Below are 23,768 nucleotides of genomic sequence, written 5' to 3'. Positions count from 1 at the left end.
CCCTAATTTAATCCGACTTGTTACTAACTGAACTGAATTCAACCCGACCCGTTCCTAACTCGACCCGAATTTAACCCAACTTGTTACAAACAGGAGCTAAAATCAACCCGACTTGTTATTGACCTGACCCAAATTCAACTCGACTTGTTATTGGCTCGATCCGAATTTTACCACACCTATTACTTACCCGGCCCAATTATTCAACCAGAGTTACTAACCCAACTCGAAATTAACACGACTTGTTATTGACCTAACCTAAATTCAACCCAAATTGTTCCTGACCCGATTTCAAATCACCTTAAATTCAATTTAGACCACCTTATTATTGTTGATCAAATAATTTTGTCTAGGGAGACCAAGTCGGTCCAGGTCAGCAAAAGAAAGAAGCATCATCCTCAAATTTAAGAGTTAAATATCATATATATTTGTTGTATGGTCAAAGGAGTTAATTATCTTCCTAAATTATAGACTATAGTTCCCTAGTATATTGGCATATATATTATAGTAAAAGGAAATAATTAGCTTGATAAATATGATAATTATCTATTTATAGTTAGTTGAACCCGAATATGACCTGACTTGGAAATGACCCGACCTGATTGTAACCTGCAAATTATTGACTTGAACATAACCGGACTTGAATCTGAGAATGATCCGACTTGGAAATGACCTAACTTGATTATAACCCGCAAATTATTGACTTGAACCGAACTCGACTTGAACAGAACCTGACTTGAACCCGAGAATGACCCGACTTTAAAATGACCCGACCTGATTATAATCCGCAAATCATTGACTTGAACGAACCGAACCCGACTCAAACCCGAAAATGACCCGACTTGATTCTAACCTGCAAATTATTGACTTGAACCAAACCCGTGAAATATCCTAACTCGTTTTAACCCGTGAAAACCCAAATTAAACTCGACCTATTGTTCACCCGACCTGTTATTAAACAGTCCCAAACCCGATTCAAGCATGCATGACCCAACCCAAACCTGACCCGCATAGGTTATGGAATTAATTTGAATTGACCCGACCCGAGTTGACCTGACCCACTCTTACTCGACCCAAACCCAACTCGTTTACCCGAATTGACAGCTCTAGTTTTAGGTCAATAGCTAATTTTATTAATTTTGAATTATTGTAAAGATCGGATGATTAGGGTCTGTTTACTTCAGCTTAATTTCAGTTTAGTTCAGTTCAATTCAGTTCACCCTCAATCAGTTCAACTCCTAATTTCCTTCTCTCATAAAATATCATTTCTGCTCTATTCAATTCAATTCTGTTCAGTTTAAATCCGTTTAGTTCAGTTCAGTTCAATTCATCTCCAATCAGTTAAGTTTAGTTTAGTTCAGATCAATTTAGTAAATGTGAACAGACCCTTAGTCGGCCTATTATACACTTTGTCACTTGGTTGTTGCTACATTACCTTAATTGCCTAAATTAATCAGTTTTTAAAATATTGTACTCACTCTGTTTCTGAAAGTTCGACTCACATTGCATTTACACGATCTCCCGTAAACATCTTTGACCATTAATAATTTCGGCTACGTATAAGTATAAATTCTAAAAAGTTGATATTTGAAAATTTAAACATACGGGAAATCTAATAAGATCAAACTTGTTAATTAATTTGATTGTATAAATCATAAATATAGTCAAAGTTCTTTTATTTCGATCACGTGAATAGTAAGTTAGTCGAACTTTCAGAAACAGTGAAACGAAGGTAGTATTATACATGACGAGAGTCAACATATAATGGGCCAAGCTTTAGTTAAAAAAAGAAAGTCAAGCTTGGGCCAACCCTTGTATGATACATGCAAATGAAATTGCCAACTCAAAACAAAGATGAAAAACATATTCCTTCACAAATTTCCGATTTGGGCCTTTTGATGGGCTTTGGTAAAGAATTGGGCCTTCAAATTTGATTTAACATTATCCAAATTATTCTTTGATGACTTTTCGAAAATCAAGAAAGATACCGTTTGATCAGGTGGGCACGTTTGTCAGACCAACAGGCCAACTATAATGTAAATCTAGAATGGACCAACAGGTGTCCGTTTTAGTTGGATCACTCGTAGAATTTTATTAAATTTTCACCAAACATATAGAATTAAATTAAATTACCAATCTCCTGCATTAATTTATCTTAGCCAATTGATTAAAGCCATGTCATGAAATAACGCCGTGTTTTATGAGTGATCATCAATTCCATCACATTGGGCCAAGATCAGCCTCATTGGGCCTAAAAAGACAAAAGTTATAAGTTGATTTGTATTTTGGATATTGGAATTTGTTTTGGAGAAGCATTACAATATTTGGGATAGAAATTGGAATGCATTGTGCTTCTCAAATTTATATTTTTTTTTTAAAAAAATACTTGATCAATTGAACATCATCTGAATTTACACCTTGATTTTACCAATCTTATAGTCATAATCATCAATCAATTGACTATTGGTGTAGTGGTGATGGGGACTACACTTGGTAGGAAGGATATGTGTTCAATCCCCCACAACAACAATTAGGAGGGGACTGGAACCTAACCACCCAGAATTGATCCCCGAATCCGAATTAGCCCAAAAGGTGAAAAAAAAGCCATACTCATACTAGTATCATTCACAAATAAATATTACGAAGTATGTATTCTTCTAATTCTATACATTTATATATACAAATAGAAAATATGTTTATTAAAAATTTGTTTTTTGAATTTTTAATAGAAAAGATTATATATAAATCATGGTATATATTACTTTCTCCGTTCTTTTTTTCTTCACTTGTTTCATTTATCACACTTGCCGATGCATAACTTTAACCATGAATAACTTTAATTCTCCACAAGTACAAGTTACAAAATTATATAAAAGGATAACACTTATTGAGATAATTCTAACAAGATCTCACATGAATATGTTTTTCCTTACATATAATGATGTAATTCACAAAAGCAATTAATGGAAGAGTGATGAGTAGTATAAAAGTCAAAGCGAGTTCAGTAAAATAGAACTAACAAATACCGTAAAAACATATACAGATCCCTAAAAACACTTTACCAATATAATAAAACCAGATAAATACAAGTATCAATTTTTTTTTTCCTTAACAATATCATCCTTCTAAAACACTACTCAATGATTTATATCACAATCAAATATATTAAGCATGCTACCTAATATTGAGCATCTTTTTTTTTTTTTTTCTTCTTCTGAGGGAACAATTGAGCATCCCTTAATCCTTTATGCAAGTTGTGAAAACACAGAAAAAACAAAGCTCCTGAAACCGGATAAGGGTAACCGAGTCACAGTCACAGCCCACGTGGCCAGCTCGTGCTTGGACAAAACCTAGAATCAAGGCCAAAAACCCTAACACTAACCGACACGTGTCAGTAATTCACTCATTCTCCTAAACCCCCTTTCTCCTCATTCCTCAATACAACACTTTCTACTCCTCCCACCATTTCTTCCCTTCACAACTCACCTCTTTCTCTCTCTTTCATCCCTTTTTCTGGGTTTATATTTATCACATCATCAAAAAATGGGTTAAATTTGTTTTCTGGGAATAAATATTCTTATTTTGGAAGATTGGTTTCTTTAATTTTAATCTCAAATTTTAGTAAAAACAGACAAATTTATTCGTTTTTTATAGATTTTTTTAACAAGTAAATAATGCTAGATCTTTTCCCTGTTCTTTTATTTCGCTCTAAAATCTGGGTTAGAAAACGCAAAAAATCCCAAGCTTCCCGTTAAATTTGATTAATTTTTTTGTCAGTTGGATTAATCTAACAAATTCCCCTGTATAAATTATAAACCCCTGTAATTATAACCAATTTTTTTTTTCAGGTTTTGTGGGTAGTTTTTGTCAATTACCTTTTCTGGGTTTGATTTTGTTGATTTTTGTATATAAATCCTCTCAAAAAAATCCCAAAAAAATTAGAATTTCTGGGTAGTTTGTAAAGTTTCCAAAATTGGAAGAATCGAAAAGATGAGTTTAGGCACAGCAGAAGAAGAATCAAAGGAAGAAATCCACATTCCGGCAGATATAAACTGGGAAATGTTAGACAAATCCAAGTTTTTCATCCTTGGTGCTGGTTTATTTTCCGGCGTATCGGCCGCCCTGTACCCTGCCGTAGTCCTGAAGACCCGGCAGCAGGTCGGCCGATACTCGCAACGATCCTGCAGTCTTACGACTGCTATGTATATCGTGCGAAGCGAGGGGTTCCGAGCCCTGTATAGAGGGTTCGGAACCTCTCTAACCGGAACCATACCCGCGAGGGCGCTCTATATGACCGCCCTCGAGGTGACCAAGAGTAGTGTAGGTGCCACTACTCTTGGTCTTGGTTTCGCTGAGCCCACGGCGGCTGCTATTGCCAATGCTGCAGCTGGCGTATCAGCCGCCGTTGCGGCTCAGCTTGTATGGACACCGGTTGATGTTGTGAGCCAAAGATTAATGGTGCAAAATAGTAGAGGAAATCTTAGCAAGATGAGGTATGCTAATGGGGTTGATGGGTTCAAGCAAATTATCAAATCAGATGGATTTAGAGGATTATATAGAGGTTTTGGTATATCTATATTGACTTATGCACCTTCTAATGCGGTTTGGTGGGCGTCTTACTCGGTTGCTCAACGCCTCATTTGGGGTGGAATTGGGTGCTACTTTTGTAAAAGAGATGATCCTAGTGGTGGTGATGAGGTGACAACTACTTATAGGCCGGATTCGAAGGCGGTGATGGTGGTTCAAGGTGTGAGTGCTGCAATGGCTGGTGGTGCATCCGCTTTGATCACAATGCCTTTGGATACAATCAAGACTAGGTTGCAAGTGTTGGATAGTGAGGAGAATGGGCGTAGTAGAGGCCCTACGGTGGCTCAAACGGTGCGTAATTTGGTCCGAGAAGGCGGCTGGACAGCGTGCTATCGAGGGCTTGGGCCACGGTGTGCTTCCATGTCGATGTCGGCCACCACCATGATCACTACTTATGAGTTTCTTAAGAGGTTGTCAGCCAAGACCCAAGAGGGTGTGACATAGTTGTAGGTCAATAACTCAATATACAGGGGAAAAATAGGAGTAAGAGATCAAAATGTAATGCAGAGAACAACTTATTATCTGTCTTTTGTAACCCTAAATCTCCTTGTTTGATCCCTTATTTTGTTAAATTTAACAGGAGAATTAGGAGTTTTAACGAATGTAATCCCTTTCAAATTCACAAAAATGAATACATGTTCCTGTTTTTTTGACAATTAATGTTGCTAATATTATAACATCCATTAAATATTTTGGAATTACTACTTGGTTTTTTTACTTCTTCACTCTAAATTCCTTGTGTATGCAAAGAACATAAATTTCTAAGATTGATGTACAATACAATCTTATTTACATATGATAAGGCAAAAGTAAGAAAAGTGGGATATTATGCCTACTCACTTTTGATTTGAAAAATGAAAGATGGGGACAACTTGCAAAGTATTCCAAAGTAAATATCCTTTCAAAGTTATGATAACATCTCAAGCCAAGAATGGCCCTCACATTGCTTTCATGTGCCAAAAGTATATGAATTCTAAACAATTTTAGATCACGGTTGTTTTAAAGGAAGGCAAGCACAAGTAACTTGCTATACCTTTGCTCTAATTATTATCGGATCAAGTTTGAGGGCTAAGTTTCTACAAAGAAATAAGCTTCAAGACGTACAAACTAAAAAGCTATAAATTACTCGGTTGAAATAACTAATCAACCAATGAATATGTATGGTAGACACTAGTAAAGTTCACAAGATAAACAAAGTTTTATTTCCATAACGGGTTAATCACAAAACCGTAATAGACAACTCCAAAATGGCAAATGAAATCAACAATTACACAATTTTAGGGAAAGACACGAAAAACTCACAAATTTTTTTTATAGGATAAATAGTAGTTTCTCAAGAAATCAGAAATACATGCCAATAAATCTTGCTGAAAATGACGTAACACAACCAGATAATAACATTAGTTAGGTCATGAGATTCTCGGAAGTTTCATGAGATGTCAAACACCAAATTTATATAATACAACAGTCACGAGTAATTTACGAGAGAAACAATATCAACAAGTAGTATTGTTGTCCTGTGTTTTGTACAAAGAAAACAAAAACAAGAGATTTGTCTATTAGTATTAATTGTGAAAGTTATTGTAACACAATCAAATACCGTTAACTTTAAATTACAGTTGTTTTTAGTGCGTGCATTCCTCATATGCATAAGAATAACTTATTTCATCACTAATAGAACACAATCATATTTTCGATCTATTCATATATACTTCTTCCAACAAACACATAAGAATATGAATCTTTGCTTCCATTGAGATTGAAATGGAAAACTACTAGTCATATGTCAAGTTTTCCTTGATTGGAAAAATAGTATCTATCAAACTCATAGAATAATTAGAATCAAGAAGCTTCTAGTCCAAATTTAATAATATGAATTCTTAAAAGGCAAGAAGAAGAGCAGTTGGGGTCATAAAACTCATAATCAGATAGTGTTGCTTTATCTCAAATTGGATAATCAAATTAGTTTTTTAATTTTGACAGTGGACGACATAAAGTTTGCTTGCATCTAGGAGTATCTATTTTTTAAGTATTTAATTTTTTCCTCTGGTTTGACAAATTCAACGGGATCTTGATTGATAATGCTTTTAATTAACATAAACTACTTTTTCACAATATATAGTACTAGTATCAATTTTATTATCAACATCACCTACAAATGTTGGATTTATTTGATTTGTTGAAGATCACTTACGGAAAGACAATCAGATTGATTTTACAATTAAACTTAATATCTTATGTCAACTTGTTTAGCTATTTTAGCTCTATTATGTCTTGAGAAAACATAACAACCTTAATTAAATTATTTTGACATTTCAGAGAAAACTCAGTTTGAATTTGTAGTTCAATCAGTATTGATCATCACGAATCAGCCTTGATCGATGTAGTATATATGATGGAACCAATTTTAATTAGCTAAAACGTTTCACATCAATAAAATTTAATCGATTTAAACAATTTTTTATCAGCAAAAACCAGTTTTTACTAATTAAAACGATTCTGAGCAACAAAATTTACTCGATTTAGTAAGAATGTACACCCTCTGTCTCAAAAAATTCATAAAGAAGAAACTGACCTAACTTCTCAAATTCACACAAGGATTGCAGGTAATCCAAAGTAATAGTTAGGTCTAAAGAATCTACAACCATTGTCTAAGCTTAATTGATTAATCTCTTTTCAGGTCGTGCAAATGCAGGAAAGTTGTTCTTATTGTCAACTTTTCATAATAAAATTCAGACCCACTTACCAACAAGTATACATATCGAGTATAGTTTCACCAACCATGATAGTTAAAGATAAATATTCGCCAAATATACAGAGACATGTTGATACTCTCTTAATATAGGTACTAAATATAAAAACACAGCCCATGTTCTCTATTAATATATACTCTCTTCATTTCATATAATTATACTACTCAATTCACATATTGTTGAAGGCGGTGTGGGATAAATCGTGCCCTCTATCATGGTAATAAGAACTGAGGATCGACATCAAAACAGAAAAACTGTACCTGTAAGTGGCCCGAACAAAATAATTCCAGTCATTTTCTTTGAAAAATCCTAGTAAGTTGATGCAATCCACTTGAAAACTTACATACTTGTCTGCAAAATTAAGTACTATAGAACTAATTATGTTTGCAGACAATAATTAGGATTGAACTAATAATAGAAAATTTATCGACCTCAATGAGGTATAATCTACAGGCTTAATAAGTTCAGGTCTACTACCAAAGATCCTAGATCCTAAGAGAAGTTCTAGAGACATGCACAAGTTGTAGCCGATAAGAGCATACATTACTAATGGACAGGAGCGAAGGTTAATTTGGTACCCCATGTCAGGCAACAATGTGGGTTTCAAGTATTCACGGTCGAGCTCTCTTGTTACTGCAAGAAGGGCATTTGTACTGCTTGATGTGCTCAGCTCTGGCGGGAGTGATCTTCACACACTTTCCATGGAACCACGTTTCGCATATGTCACAGAAAATCCAGAACTCATCTGATGCATAGCTTTCTGCGCATGCCCCACAAAGAGTATCCCCGTGCTCATCCTCATCCTGATCATCTTCTAAGCCCTCCTCTTCTTCCTCCACCTTCTGTGGAGTAACCTTTGAGTACTTGTTGCCCTGCAATCCAAGGTTTGTATTTCAAGTTCTCATTTAAATTACTAGCAAAGATGACATACTTTGAAGATAGAAAAGGAACTGCTGCTACATTAAATTAATAAGCTGATATATCAGAAGAAAATGTTCTCCCCTTAAACAAAATATAAAGTAGGTTTGGTGTCCAAGAAAAGACATCCCGCTACAAATTGAATCTAGTCATTCCCCATACAAACCAGGAAACAGAGAAAGACGAACCCAACTTATTACTCGTATACATCAAACAAATATATTTGTATGAACTATGATTGAAAGCTGCTTTCACAAAAACAGTGAATAAAGATAAATATATACATAATAAATAAATAAATAATTAAAAAAGCAACCCAGAACCATCATTTAATATTTTAATGTGGCTGACAACCCAGCACCCATAATCCTTGTCTCAATTCATGTAGTTTATAAAAAAATAAAAAAGGAGCAACAAACTGCAATACCAAAGATAAAAGCCAATTCGACAAACCCATAAATCACACCATCAATACCACTACACAGACTCAGTATCTACTAATACGTAATATTTGCACCTTGTAGTATTGAACAAATACAAATCAGATAGGATGAACTACAAAGATGTTATTATATGGTGTGCAGTATTTAAATGACATACCTTAGCCTAGTAACCAACACATAGAGCAAGAAAGAGTGGCCAATAAAGTAAACATCAACGTACAAGACATAAACAGAAATAAAAGGATCATTACCGATTTGGAGTTAGAGTTTGACTTTGGCTTGTTGTTGCTGTGATTAGGAGTCAAAGATCTCTCTTTCACTGGTTTATTCTTAGCAGAGCCGGTCACAACCTCGAATATAGTAGGGAGTTCATTAACCATATGAAACAACCGCTTCCTACATCACACAAATCAGCTAATATTCAACAAAATAGAAAGATGCAATAAGATCAACCCCCATATCCCCTTTCATCAAGTAATAAAATAAAAAGACACAAACCCTGACAAGATCATTAACCAAATAAAGAACTTAGCTAATGAAAAACCATAGATGATACTTCCTTGATACTAAATATATGACATTACGAAATAGCCATATTTGCCAATGGACTGTACTGCTCCAATAGCAGTAACAAATATTAGTAATAGTTCATCATCCCCTCTAAGTATAGTTGAAAGGAATTCGTTGGCCCTCCTCATTGCATTGAGAGGAAAATATTAGTGCAAACTCCATGATGTAACTACATTCAAGACATCTGAAAGCAACACAGCATAATTTGATGAAGGAAACCAGCCCAAAAAGCTGCTATTACACAGCTAGTAAAACTTTGAACAGCATGTGTACTCCATCTATCAAGAAAAACCAATTTTGTAACTATCACTCAGCTGAACTACCTTCAAGAAAATTTAACAACAAAAATGAGAGCATCAGAGTTCACTGGTACTGGTACAAAAAAGAAGAGCTACCAACACCAGCTAATGGCTCCAATATCAAGCAATAAACTACTTAAATTACAAAATACTCAAATTTATGACCATACCACAAACTCTATAACTAACATGTCAATGCCATGCACTATGCAGGTTTACCGGGGTACTACACATGATCATGCAAATGCTACCGGGAATTAAGTGTAATTATACCAAAGAGAAGGTTGGGGAGGGTGGGGGTGATGTGTCTGATTGCACAATTTCAAATTCAAAATCAAAACAGGGTTACACGCAGTACCTTTCAGCTTTATCAAACCCAAACCTAGCTCCGAAGTAGAATGCAACAGAAAGCAACCAGGCATCACTGTGAACAGCAACCAGAGCTAGCCAATCCTTCTCCTGCATCCCATCCCTTGCAAAATTTATGCCCAAAGCAGGCTCAGGAAGCTCAGGAGGTACCTCTTCAGCAGGAAGATTGACTTCCCACTGCTCACTGGGGAATCCGTACAAGCAAAGGTTTTCTTTCTCTGTAGAGCAACATAAATTCATTTAGATTGTTACACAATTTAGAAGGATGGTAAAAGGAACACATGTAGAATACAGTGTGAACTAGCCAGTAAATGTTATACTCCGTAGCAGATTAGTATAATTCAGATCGCAGAGAGAGGTTTTAAAGTACGCAAAATTGCCATAAATAGTAACTTAAATGCATTACAGCTGAATAAATAAATAGTTGCATAAATCATGCACCATGCATCTTTCAATATCTTGAAATGATTTCATAATTGACCAATAAATTGACAAAAAACATGATAAAGTCGTATGAGAATTTCCCAAACAAAGAACCCCAATACTCATGTATATTAGTGACAGAGGCACAGAGCTCAAAAACAATACTCCTTCAGTAAATGACATTCATTCAGTAAATCTTCAAAATAAAATATAGCATGTATAAGAAAAACATGTCTACCTAGATTTACAAAGACTGCAATCCAAAAATGATAATAAACTTAGTGCACTCACTTGCATAAATACCTCATCAAACCGTTGTTCTAAAATCATATTGTGCTAACTGGAGGCTAAGTCTACTGAGTCAAAGTCTTTTATCTGATTCACCATGGCATAAGACATGGGAACAAAATATAATACAATCAAATTGCACAGCAAAGAAAACCAGTAAAACTGCTCACTTAATAACAAACCACAAGAATTACGGAAAGTACCCACCATGTGTGCACACATTATTACAGGCACACAAATTATTGTTCAGACGATAACTCGATAAGTGACAAAAACTTAATGCAGGCAAGCTACACCAAACATTGACAGCTCCAAATAGCAAACAAAATCACTAATTCTACAGGGGCATTTTCGTAAACAAGCAGAAGAATAATCCTTTGGAGCATAATTAACTACTCACGAAGCAAGATGAATGACGAAGTATACAATTAATCACCAGCCTAACCTAAACATTACTCCGTAACACATACTTGTACCATATACTACAAGACACAGCAACTGTGTTTCAATTCAACCACTAAACGGAAGACACGAATAAACGACAATAGTTTCTCAATTTCATAGCTTTGCATGTATCCAAAAACACCACGGGACTCGTATAAACAAAAACATTCCATATTCACAGAGACACAAAATCAAAATCTCATAACACGATTCAAACCCCGCGCAAAACAGTCAAACATACCAATAACAAGCAAAATCACCCTGTTTCTTTAACAATACCTCCCCTTTTTTTTTAATCTTTTTTGAAAACAACATTTACAAAAATTTCCAACATCAACCATTGCACACAAGCACAAAATCAAAAAACTAAGCAATCAAACTAGTTCAAACAGTACAAACAAAAGTTAACATCAACTCAATTATACATTAATGAACATACACTCATCACCCACATCAAATCAAAACAATTCAATGAAATTCAAACGAGTTTATCAAAATCAAATTCGCAACTTTCATTTCAACTCAAACGCACTAACCTCAACCCAAACAAAAAAAATATTAAAATGAAATACAGAAATGAAAATAAAAACATAGAGAGAGATAAACCCTAACCTGGGTCACACTGTTGGTAGAATTCCTCAACGTCTGCCAAAAAAAAAACATAAAGGTAAGAATTAACAAAAATTACATCAGAAAAATTAAAATAAAAAAGCATAATTTATACTATGTGAAGAAAATTCAAAAAATAATAATTCAAAAAATTCAACCCAGTAAATTTTTCCCGGGAATTTCGCACAACATTGGACACCAGAAACCAAAAACCCAGAAAAAAAAAAATTGAAAAAAAAAAACCCAAAAAAAAGTGACAAACCATTAGTGAGAGCCTTAATCAAACCAGCACGACGACCCTTAAAATCTCTAAATACTTCTTCAACAGTTCGAGGGTTGTACTGCGCTCCAATATCCATTGTTCTAGAGAATTATCCGATAAAATAAAAAAAAAAAATTTACAGAGAATTTCTGGGAAATAAAAATGGAGAAAATTGAGAAAGTCAGGAGGTTGAAGAAGGAGAGAGAAATTTGAAATAAATAAAAAAAGAAAAAATGGGGGAATAATAAAAATATTAATAATGGGGGGAGTTTAAGAAATGAGAATGAGGGTTAACTTAACTATATTGGATATGTGGGCGACGAGTCCGAGACTAGTCAAGACTCACCACTTTTTTTTTTTTTGGTAATTTTTTTCAAGTTTTACTAATTTGGATAATTTTTGTCAATCTTAAACTTAAAAATAAAAAAAAAAACAAAATTTGGTAGGCAGTACGAGTAACTTTTAGTTTTTGAGGCTAGTTAGGTTAGGGTTCAGAGTTCAGATACAAGATTGCTTGTATGGACCTATTTTTAGCTCGCTATTTAATGAAGGGTAAAAGAGGGAATTTTCTAAACTCTTAAGAATAGGGTATAGGCAAAAAGATTTACACTAAGAATAGTATTGCGAAGCTCTAACTAAAAAATTAAGGGTAATGATATACGGAGTACTTCCTAGGTACTCGTAGCATTTAGGCTAAGATTAAGCATTTAATATATTTTCTAATTTGGTACGGAGCATTATGTTGGAAAAAAATGATAAAATCACGTGCAAATTATTTTAATTAATATATATTTTCACTTTTTACTTTAAACTCTTTATAGGGTTATGTATAGTGTTTTCCAAAAAATAATCCGAATACTCGCTACATTGATAGAAAGGATTGCACCAAAAAAAATGACTTAAAAGGTCTCGAAAGTCATGAAAAGCAACCTAAGCAAAAGAATTACCCCTTCCTACCCATGGAGATGATAGGTGGAACTTCAATAGATGTAAATTCAATCAATAAATGTAAATTTGGTTCATTTATTTATGGTATAATAACTCCCTTGGCTTGTGTAAACAATCGACTTAGGTCTTTTATGTCCATCATCAGTCCATGGTCCAAGGTCCAAGCAGGCAAGGATGGTAGCATTTCACAATTTACTGAATTTAGACTTGAATAGTCATTTTCTTAGTACTAATAAGAGCATCATTATTCATGAACAAAAAATTAAAATAAAAAATAAAAAAAATTATTCATATTACTATTGTTAAAAAAAATATTCTCTCTCTTATATGCATAAACCAAACGAATAAATTTCAAAATCCTCCTCTTAACCATGAATAAGAAAAGAAAAAAAAAAAAGGTGTTCAGGTTATTATTCACCTTACCCCATCTCAATTTATCTTTTACTACGCATTAAAAATTAAAATACATACATAAATAATAATATTATAATCTCATAGATGGACAAACAATTTCCATGAATGGTTTGGAAAACCAAACCTTCCAAACCATTCATACTTGTTCATCCCACTATTCACCATCATCTAATTTTTTAGCATTATTTTATTCAAATATTAATCCAAACGATTTTATTTGTTCATGGTTAAGGTGATGAATAATTTATGAGAGAAGAGGAGCTGAACTGAACTGGAATTAAGCTGAAGTGAATAAACCCTAATTCGTAACAAAGTTAATTTGTAAGAGATAAAAAATCATATTATGAAAAATGGGTTTTTATTAAAGACTTGTGATTCAATGTCTTGCTATTCCTTGAATTTGAAACTTTGTAGTACCGTATATTTTCTATTTTATTTTAGTTGCCAATTGTAGGAAACTAGTTAATTATTTTCTGATCTTATTTTATATATATATTTTTTTATCCCAATTGTAATTAGGATTTTAGTGATTGCTCTAAGCTTAGAGTTAGGGCTTGTTCTCATCGACTGAACTGAACTGAACTGAATTGAGCTGAACTGAATTGAATATTTTATAAGAGAAGGAAATTAGGAGCTGAACTAAACTGGACTGAATTGAACTAAATTTCAACGTAAGAGAACAGACCCTTAGTATATGCTGTGTCGTGATCTTTATAAGTTAATCCGAGGTCAATTGCCAAAACTTCTAGATTTATATATTAACTAGTGAATTGGATAAAATGGAAAAAAATATGTTCTTAAAATGGAGAAACTTAGGTACAAGTGCTATACTTCATGAAAATTGAATATTTTTTGTGACTTACATTGTGTGAAATAGAGTATAAACTAAAGAGAAAATCCCTTTAATAGAAACACACATTATACATTTCAATTGTAATATTAAATTACAGTAAACCTATTCATCAACAAGTAAAAAGAAAATAAATGGTCAAATTAGTATAATTATGAACCAACATATTCAAAATACAAATAAAATACTCGTAAAAGAGTTGAAGTTGCCAAGCTCCATGTCCAACAAGCAGCTTGACATTAATCAAAGTGTAAATTTACACAAATGATAATAATGTTATCCCATAATAACAAATCACCATACTAATCCCACTTTCTTCCAACCAAGTTTATTTGTCACATCATTCAGAAAGTAATTAGAAAGAACTTAATCTCTACACTTCGAAAATTAGACAGCTTATAAAACTTAACACAAAGCAGAAAGTAACTGAGCCAAGGATGACTTCCCTTTTAAGGAATGATGATCAACCACCAAAATCTCTTCCGGGTGATTTCTCAACCGGAGTGTTGATCGGGGTGCTGTTTTTCACCCCCTCAAATATAGTTCTCCGTGCTACCACCACCTAGCACCGCTTCACCATAGCCTGATGAGTAGTTAGAGAACCTAAATTCCAGTGGATGGTAGATATCATCACTGTTGGAGGTACTAGTGACATCGGAACAAGAAGTTGTGGAGGTGCCTTCTCCATAGTTTTCTTGCTTGCGAATTTCAGAACCTGATGGATTTCCAGCCAAATGTAGTGAAATTGTGCCTGAAACCTTGTTATGGTCCTTGGTAGTTTGAGCTGTAGGGTTGGATTCTTGGAGCTTTTTCATGTTAAGAAAACGCCCACCAGATCCCCGGGTCCGCTTCAATGCATGTTGGTGTCGGGATTCATGAAGATATGGCTGCAAATATCAGCGAAGTATTAGGATTTTGACAGTAGCAAGGCACCCTTAACGCCACAAGTCGAATCATTGGATTGTAGTAGTAGTATAAAACTAATAATTAGCACCAAGATTTTATTTTAACTTGACAAAATACATTATTAAGAGGTAGCAAAAACTTTTAGATGAGGTAACTTTTTGAATAAAGTGCTATGTGTAATTATCAATTCCCACAGCCTGAGACGAGCCTGTTCAAGGCACTGCACGGCATGAAGCCTCCAAGGTGGGTTGTAGTATGTACAATACTAGTGAGCAGCAGTACAGCAAGGCTATGATCCTAATATGGTTAAGAGCAGAAAGGCCCAGGATTGTTTAAAAGCTGTTAAAACATCTTGGAGAAATAATATCATCAAGAAGAGGGTTCACAAAAGAATCTATATATTACATGTCAATATGTCATATAACATTATAACATACCCTCATTCTAGCATGTTTTTGCAGTAAATACAGGCAAGTTCAGTACCTTTCGGTTTTTGGCAAGTTTGTTCTGAGCCTCAAGCTTAGCACGATGCTGTCTCCTCCTTAAGATACCATGATACTGCTTTGCATTGACATAAATGGGATCACTTGCTGAAAAATCAAGAGGGAGAGGAACTCGAGCAGGCATGATTCCCATCATCTGGGTAAAGGGGAGTACCCCAAAATGATTCACAGGTAAGTACCACCTCATGAGAGGATAGAGGAAAGATCTTAAATGGTGAGGCATTAAACACAGTGCTTTAAATAAATATGCTGGTTAGATGACCAATTAGGGCATTAATTAAGAAATCATTAGTCGTAGAATCTACAGCGTGGAAACCACGAGGAAATAAAAAAATCATATATTTGAGCAACTTGGAAATTCTACCCTACTAAAGATAGTAATTAGATAACATAGTATCAAATCTTTCAGCAACTTGGGTGTTCCACACCTACTAAAAATAGTGAACATCTAACAGTAATGCCACCAAAGTTCTATATTTAAATGAAACTTTAATATAAGCATGACACCGAGCAAATTTTTTTATATAACTAAAGCCGGTAAAATATGAACATAGAATAGGTTTCTTTTTTTTTTTTTTTTTTAATTAAAGGAAAAAGATGCAAAGTTAATGATATAAAAAGAGGTAATAGTACAGAGCAATGTCCTTGGGCACCTAAGTAGATCACCATGCATGCCACTTATATTAATCTTGCAGCAAAGGACAATCAATAAAATTGGAAAGAAAAGAAGCATATATACCAACAAAAATGACACTTGTATACTATTCAAAATAATAATAATAGTAATAATAATGCTTGTATATTAGACATAAAAGATTCAACTCGGACTTGGTAGAAGTTAACCCAATACAACTTAGCAACTCAGATACAAAACCCAACTCACCCCGAAGAGAATACAAAAAAGACATATTTGGGTTGAGATTTTGACCCATTTAATGAAATACTTGAAAGGTTCACATTTACAGCCTAAAATGACTTCTTAAACTGTTTAAACCATTAATGACATTTTAAACCATTTGATATTTAGCCGTGAAGTTCTACGAAGTAAACATATTATATGAAAATCCATAAAAGGGGATGGCAACATCCGATTCCTACACAATTCATAGAAAGAAATGCAATCTGAATATGAAAAACCGAACAGAATCCAATGCAAGTCGTAAGTGTTACATGAAATCCGATCCAATCCAATTATTACTGCTAGTCTGCTACCTAAGCATATAATAGGTTTAAATTTTTTAAGATAATAAAGTTTGTACCACTAAATTAGAGTAAGCATAGTCTAGTGGCTCTAACCAAGAACTAGTACTATATACTAGCGGCTCAAACCTAGAAATAGTACTATATACTATCTTAAATGGTGTTATAGCCCGGATCTGATTCAATTACAACCCGATCTCAGGGAAAGACTCCAATTTGATTCTGAAAATTACATTCGGAATCCAATTTTAAAAAATTTGAATCAGAATAAACGTCAGTAAATCCGATTCAGATTCGACCTATGGCCAATCTAAACCAAAAAAAAGTGCTACTATATCGCAACTTATTTAAACCTGGGAGATGTGTCAAATTATAGTAACCTCTATAACGTATAGGAAGTTTGAATGGACATTTTCAACCCGTTTAATACATGGACTTGGATCCGGTTAAAGAACACTCAACCCACTATTATAATTTATAAGCACGTATACAAACCCAACTCAACAGTCTGTTTGCCATCCCAAGAAAAAGGGTTTCAAACAATGAATGGGAAGAAAAGGTTGAAAACGAAAGACCTAGACCTGTACATATATATATATGCCGAATTGCATCTTAGGAACACTGCTAACTTATAGCAACTTTTTCAGATTTTTATACCGCAATTAGATTTGTCAAACTTGCGTTTTGTAGTAACTTAATAAAAATCCGGGAATTATTCCAAGGTCTTTCACCACTATAATAGGCAACAAGTGATTATAATATTTTCTACTACAACCAATTATTCCACAAAGAAATTAAGTGCTAACTTTAACAATCCATAACCAAATATTAAACATTGACAACAAATTATTCGTACCTGACTTCAGCTTAGACAAGAAGGTTTGGAAAGGACCACAACTGAACTAGAGCTAGAATCTATTAGACACATACTGATGTAAACAAGTGGCAATAATGCAATCCACTATCCTAACACAGATATAAAGTTTGGACCACTAAAAACTTTACTTGTCATTATATTTCGGCTAAGACAAATACGCTCCAGGCCATCCATATAATTGCCCAAACCATTCCTATATCAGACCATTTACGAGGCAGAAGATGGGCAACAAATCCCAGCAATTTAGCAATAGATAAGATTACAGATTGTAAAGGAATTAGTTTCTTAAATTACACGACATAGTTTTTAAAGGTAATTTTCCCATAAAGTTAACTGATATTCCCTATAAAGAGTGGTCTTACCACAGCTTGAGGCGCATATGTTGACATTACACCATTGTAGTGTTGATCAGGAAAAGAGACAGCAAACTGAGGCTGAAATGAATTATAAAAAATCATAAATAAAAATGAATCCCTAAAAATCATTATCATAGTTGGTAATTTGAAAATACCAAGTCGTATAATACACTTACAATGGCTTGGTTAAAATCAGTCTGCAGAGGGGGTAAGGTGTAACCCTGAGTTCCCATTGAGAAGTTGAATTTATACTCGCTACTTTCATGTTTCCCATGGGTTACATTATAACCTGGATGAAGAAGAAAACATAAGTTATCCCAGCTATTATTTGAATCCAAAATCTCTCATTACATAATCTCTCATAACCATAACAGCACAATTACCAATTTACTGAAGACCTAACAAGACTCAAACATTTATATTATATACACATATAAACATTTAATTGATAAACTATAGGCCACCTCTACATTTTGCATTGTCCCAAAATAATAGGCCAATGTTTTAAATTTAGTAAGTTAAACTTTGAACGTTCAAAAATTACCCTAAATGATAACTTCGATTGAGCATTCAAATAGATACGACATTGTTATGGTGGTAAGGTAAAGATTAACAGTGAAGGGTAGTTGTGGAAGTTCAAATCAATATCTTAATAAACACCCAGAATCAAATAGACATAGCTTCTTAATTAGGGATAGAGGGAAATATTTAATATGCAACCTGCGGAGAACATGATTACACGTGAACCAAAGAGAAAGCAAAAGGAAGAAACACATTGAAGTGGAAGTGGATTTCATATTTAGCATTTAGAAAAATAAATTATGAACAGTCACGGCAAGGTAAAAGATTGAATAAGCAAATTTCTTTTCCATTCTACAACTAGTGCTTGAACAAAATGGAGGCGTACTAAAACTAGCATAGACAGATAGCACAAAGGTGACTGCATTAACAGTGAGCCTGTTACTTTAATGATTGCTAGTTTGCTACACTGCCTACACACATTTACAGGCACAGGTAAAGAGCTCAGGAGTCGGTTATTTGGTGATCACTAAGCTAATACTAAGAAATGATTTTTTTTACAAGCAAATCTCGCTCATTATTAAGCTCATTTGGCTTTATTTACAAATAAAGTGGTCGCAGTGGTTTCAGCTTTATCGATGTTGAGCAGAAGTAGGGTGTCATCAATCATATAACCACAGTTTAAGACTTGCTTGAGGAAAGGAAGAATTCGGCTCAACATCATCAACATAAAAGAAGATTAAGTGTGTAAGTTGCAGAAATTAGATCCCACACAGCTATAGTAGCTATCAATGCTTCATATCATATGCATATAACTTCACCAGCCTGAATTTTACTTGAATAGCAATGAGCCTACGAAGCAAAACTGTTGCACCATAAGTTCCCACTGTTTAGAACCAATTCTTATGTAAAATCTTAACTAGCAAATACTGCTTCTTTCCCAAAACAATCTTCTTCTTTGATTTAGAGCAATCTCCAAGGTTTAACTTTTCTTCAAGTACAGCCATGAAAAATAATTCAGTCGAAAGCAAGTCGTATGGACAAGAAATAAAGAAATTGATATCCAGATTTGTTGGCAGAGGCAAAGATGGCAAAAGGAAAGCTATTCATGATGACAAAACTGAAGTTTATAGAGGATGGAATTAACAACAAATGGATGAGAAAAATAAATGTTCTCTCATTCCTTCTATAAAACCTTCCAAATCAAACTTTACTACTCACTATGATTATATTTTTCTCAACAAAATTATCACCCATACTTCTAATTTCAAAACGTACACAAGTCGTTAAGGGCACATTAGCACAGAACAGAGTATATCTTGAGCAGAGACAAAATGTTACGGATATCAACAAGCAAGCAACTCAAACTCAATCTAAGCACGCATTGGATTCAGTAGCGGTAATTATTACCTGATTGCGCAAAACTCATGCTTTGAGTATGAAGGTCATTTTCTCCAAAGCTAGCAGAGCTGGTATAAGATTGACCAGTTGATTGAGTTGAACATGAATCCTGATCTTGTAATGAAAAATCCAACAACTTTGCACCCTGATAGCGTTGAGCAGGAACTCCCATTTTCAAGTTTAAAAAATGGATTTAGGAGATTCTGGATGAGTTTAATGGATGGCCACCACAATTGGCAGCTAAAGCGAAATGAGTAGTTGATATAGCAACACTTGAATCTGCTTCCTTCTTGGATCCTATATTTCTTGTCGATAACTGTGACAGAAATCCCAGTACGTCAATATAAAGAGAACGTTCTTCAGACTATGGCTTTTTGATAGCTTAGAATAATTGAGAAATCAGGAAAATAAACTTATGCTAGAGGTGTAAACCGTGTAATCGATTGGTATCACAAACTGATAGATGCTCTGTCTATCTGCAACTTAAAGTCTCGCGTTTACTCAACAAGTTAACATCCAAGCTAAACATATGATCTGGTTTAGATTGCCAACCACCCACCCCCAACACACAGGCATAGCTGATCTGTTTATCTATAGCCAAGTTCCTCATGTTCATTCAGCACCCAAGCTATTATGATCTTATGGGTGATCAAAATCCCTCCCTCCCCCCCCCCCCCCCCCACCCCACCCCCACGGCCCACAGGCTAAGATCACCCATGTAGTAACTTGAAAACAATCATTCAGTGGCAGATAATTTGTAATGAGTAGTAGACAACAGCATCTACACTATCTCAATTTCCATTGTAACTATCGCATGCACTCAGTGTTACTTTCGCAACGTTTTTTCTCAATTCCTCTTAAATCGAATTTGTAGAAGTAACGATATGGTCAATTTGAAATGACTAAAAGGACGATACCCTTTCTTGTCTCCACCATTCTACAAATACATAAATATAAAAGCAGCACCTAAAGTCCAGTTCTAGTCGACGAAAAATTATGATCATGGACAGTGTTGACACATGCCTACTGCTACCATACAGTTCAAGCAACAAAAGAACAACCAGCCATAATTTATTCCACAAAATACACTTATGCCAAGCCAAACTAAATTCTGCATCCATACAACACTATACCTAGACCAGAATGAATTCCACAACTTGCACTTGGGGTCTCCCTGTTAGTTTTTTAAAAGGTTTGAAGCTTTCTCAACTCAAGATTATTCAAATCTACACAGTTGCTCATCCTCTACAGTGCTCCAGAACCATAGGCAACTTAATGAATGCTTGAATAGTGCACGATTTGATAAACTTTCTCCATGAATCCAAGATAAACAAGGTTTGGTATGTAAGAAGCTGGATTTAAAGAGATTACTTGAAACACCCTTAAATTCTTTTTGCTAAAAAAAAAATCCATTGCATATAGCAGAGCCGCAGCCAAACCAAATTTATTTTTCTTCTAACTGGTCTCACAGACTTACGTCATCCAAGCCGTTTTTCATTATTAATTCCTAACATAGATAACAAACAGATTGGGATATTTATGCGCATTTCCATAAATCACTACAAAATTGTAGACCACAATAATAGAGAAAAGAAAACCAATCTATGACATATGAAGTACTCCGTATATAATATAGGTTATTATTATCGAAATTAAATAGGATCAATGTGAATGTAAAGGTACATGGAGATTCAACAACAAAAAAACAATTGAAGACGCGGTACAAGGAGATTCAACAATAAAAACCAGTTGAAGACGCGATCCGGCAACTTGGAGCAAGCTATGATGATAAATAACTAAAGAGGGTCAACGGCATGTCTAGGGAAACTATATAAGCCACACCAGATATTCATGCTTAGGTTATCAGGAAAACCTCTAAAATATGTACAAAATCTAATTTTATAAAACCTAATTTTAACTGCAATTTGATACCCAGAGTAGCAACTTTTTTTACCACTAGAAGTCAAATCTCAAATCACCCAGAAATGGAAAGAAAACAGACCACTAACAGAACTGAATCCAGAAACAGTAAGCTTGTAGCAGAAATTGAGACTTTTCAATTAGCATAATACTAAAACAAGATTAACAACAACCCAGCTAAATACATGATTTTATTTTTTTCTAGTGCAAGCTAATTACTTGAATTACAACCTCAAAACCCCAAATTAAGAAATGGATATACATACCCAAATTAGCAAGAACATATTTTTATCACATTATAAATCAATAAAAGTACACCCAGAAAAATTGAAAGCAAAAATAGTACAAAACCCATCAAATTAAGAGAATTAATAAAAGAGAAAAAGAGGGTTGAAGAAAAAACCTTTAGCTTTTGAGCATATCTCCAATTTTCTCTCACTCTTTCTCTCTCTAGGTAAATCTGTTTCTGGGAAAAATCTTGGGCTTTACTGCAAAGAATGGGCCAATAATAGGCAAAGGAACTCCAAAAGCGACGGATTCTTGCCTCCTTCAAAGCGCCAAGAAAGATAAACTCTCCTCAAAAGGCTAAAATACTGAAATTCACCATTATCATCCCACCATAGTCTCCTTTTTCTAAACATTAATTTATTGGCAAAATATAAAACTATAGGATATACTCAAAAACTGTATATCTGTACAGAATTATTTCTAAATAAAATTGTGAATAAAATATTGAGTTATACTAGTGTTTGTGTTTATGTTTAACCAAAAAGACAGGAGAGTAGACAAAGAAAGGGATGTGCTTGACTTGTACCAAAGTGGGTAGTCAGCCGCCCTCTTAGTGTTTGAGGGCATCACAACCATGCGCCAAATCTCACTTGATCTTGCCCAAATATTGAAATATTGTATTAGCCAAGTCCCAATTTGATTATATCAATGCATTTGACTAGGTTTATATTACGTTTTTTTTTTTTTTTTATTTTGGCAAAACAGTAACGAGGGTTAGCTGACAATACAAATTCGATATTATTGTCTAGACTAACTAATCAGTCCATGGGCTTTACAGTCTATTACAATATTAACAAATTGAAACACACATTATTTCTCCCTTACATAAACAGTTACAAATTACATTAAATGATTAAAGAATGACTTTTTTATGGTATGGGAGGACAACTAGTGGGGCATCAATTTTTTGATTCGTGTGTGCCGCATAATCGCACCAATAGACTTGGACACTTAGGGTATGTTCTGATTTACTGAACTGAACTAAAGTGAACTGATTGGAGCTGAACTGAACAGAATAAAGTTGAAATGAATTGTTTATGAGAGAAGAAAATTAGGAACTGAACTGAACTGAACTGATTGAAACTGAACTGGAATTAAGCTGAAGAGAAAAGACCCTTAGTTATGATAAAGATAGGATGGTGCTGTTAAAGTGAAGTTGATATTAAATGTGGTACATGACAAATTTTTCACGAGGCTATTGAATACGTGTCCGATTAGAAATAATTCTATTTTATAAGTATCATTTTCTGAACAATTTAAAATTTAACATATTGTAGTACAAAAATATCTCTTGGACAATTCAAGAGAATTAATTTTGTTTTAAAATTATACTCGTATAGTTTCAAATAAAAACTCCCTTAGTGAAATATAATATACCTATTGCCACCATTGTTTATATTTTAACCATTAGGTTGGATGGGGGGAGTAGGAAACCAAGTTGTGAGATGGAAGAGATGTGGAGGAGGGAGAAAAGGCTAGGGCATGGTGTTGGATGGACAATGTGGATAAGTAATTTAGAGGTTTCGCTAGATAGAAAAGAGAGAATAAATGAATAATACTATGTAAGATGTAAGAGTAAAAATATCGTTTAACGTGATAGTAATTTAATGAATATTACAAAATT

At 34.2% G+C, this 23,768-nt stretch overlaps 3 protein-coding genes across 3 annotated transcripts; 1 reads left to right on the top strand and 2 right to left on the bottom strand.

Annotated features, from left to right (window-relative positions):
* The first annotated feature begins 3,422 nt into the window (after positions 1 to 3,422).
* LOC145618908 (uncharacterized) lies at positions 3,423 to 5,240 on the top strand. Its single transcript, XM_081673518.1, has one exon. It carries the CDS (start codon positions 3,988 to 3,990, stop codon positions 5,026 to 5,028), a length of 1,041 nt encoding a protein of 346 aa, XP_081529644.1. The 5' UTR covers positions 3,423 to 3,987; the 3' UTR covers positions 5,029 to 5,240.
* A 2,333-nt stretch (positions 5,241 to 7,573) lies between these two features.
* On the bottom strand, positions 7,574 to 12,287 carry LOC145624407 (PHD finger protein ALFIN-LIKE 4-like). The gene is made up of 5 exons (XM_081677436.1): positions 11,963 to 12,287; positions 11,704 to 11,736; positions 9,926 to 10,154; positions 8,950 to 9,094; positions 7,574 to 8,209 (listed from the first exon to the last, which is right to left on the bottom strand). The coding sequence occupies exons 1-5, from the start codon at positions 12,057 to 12,059 to the stop codon at positions 7,949 to 7,951; spliced, it is 765 nt and encodes a 254-aa protein (XP_081533562.1). The 5' UTR covers positions 12,060 to 12,287; the 3' UTR covers positions 7,574 to 7,948.
* Positions 12,288 to 14,305: 2,018 nt separating this feature from the next.
* On the bottom strand, positions 14,306 to 22,746 carry LOC145624406 (nuclear transcription factor Y subunit A-3-like). Its single transcript, XM_081677435.1, has 6 exons — positions 22,260 to 22,746; positions 19,946 to 20,252; positions 18,193 to 18,305; positions 18,023 to 18,094; positions 15,564 to 15,719; positions 14,306 to 15,061 (listed from the first exon to the last, which is right to left on the bottom strand). The coding sequence occupies exons 2-6, from the start codon at positions 20,106 to 20,108 to the stop codon at positions 14,708 to 14,710; spliced, it is 858 nt and encodes a 285-aa protein (XP_081533561.1). The 5' UTR covers positions 20,109 to 20,252; positions 22,260 to 22,746; the 3' UTR covers positions 14,306 to 14,707.
* Between the last annotated feature and the right edge of the window lie 1,022 nt (positions 22,747 to 23,768).

The sequence above is a fragment of the Chenopodium album genome, chromosome 3 (genome assembly GCF_948465745.1).
Source record: "Chenopodium album chromosome 3, dcCheAlbu1.1, whole genome shotgun sequence".
Classification (NCBI taxonomy): Eukaryota; Viridiplantae; Streptophyta; class Magnoliopsida; order Caryophyllales; family Amaranthaceae; genus Chenopodium; species Chenopodium album.
Note: the sequence above shows the minus strand (reverse complement) of the source record. Positions and strands in the feature narration are given on the sequence as shown.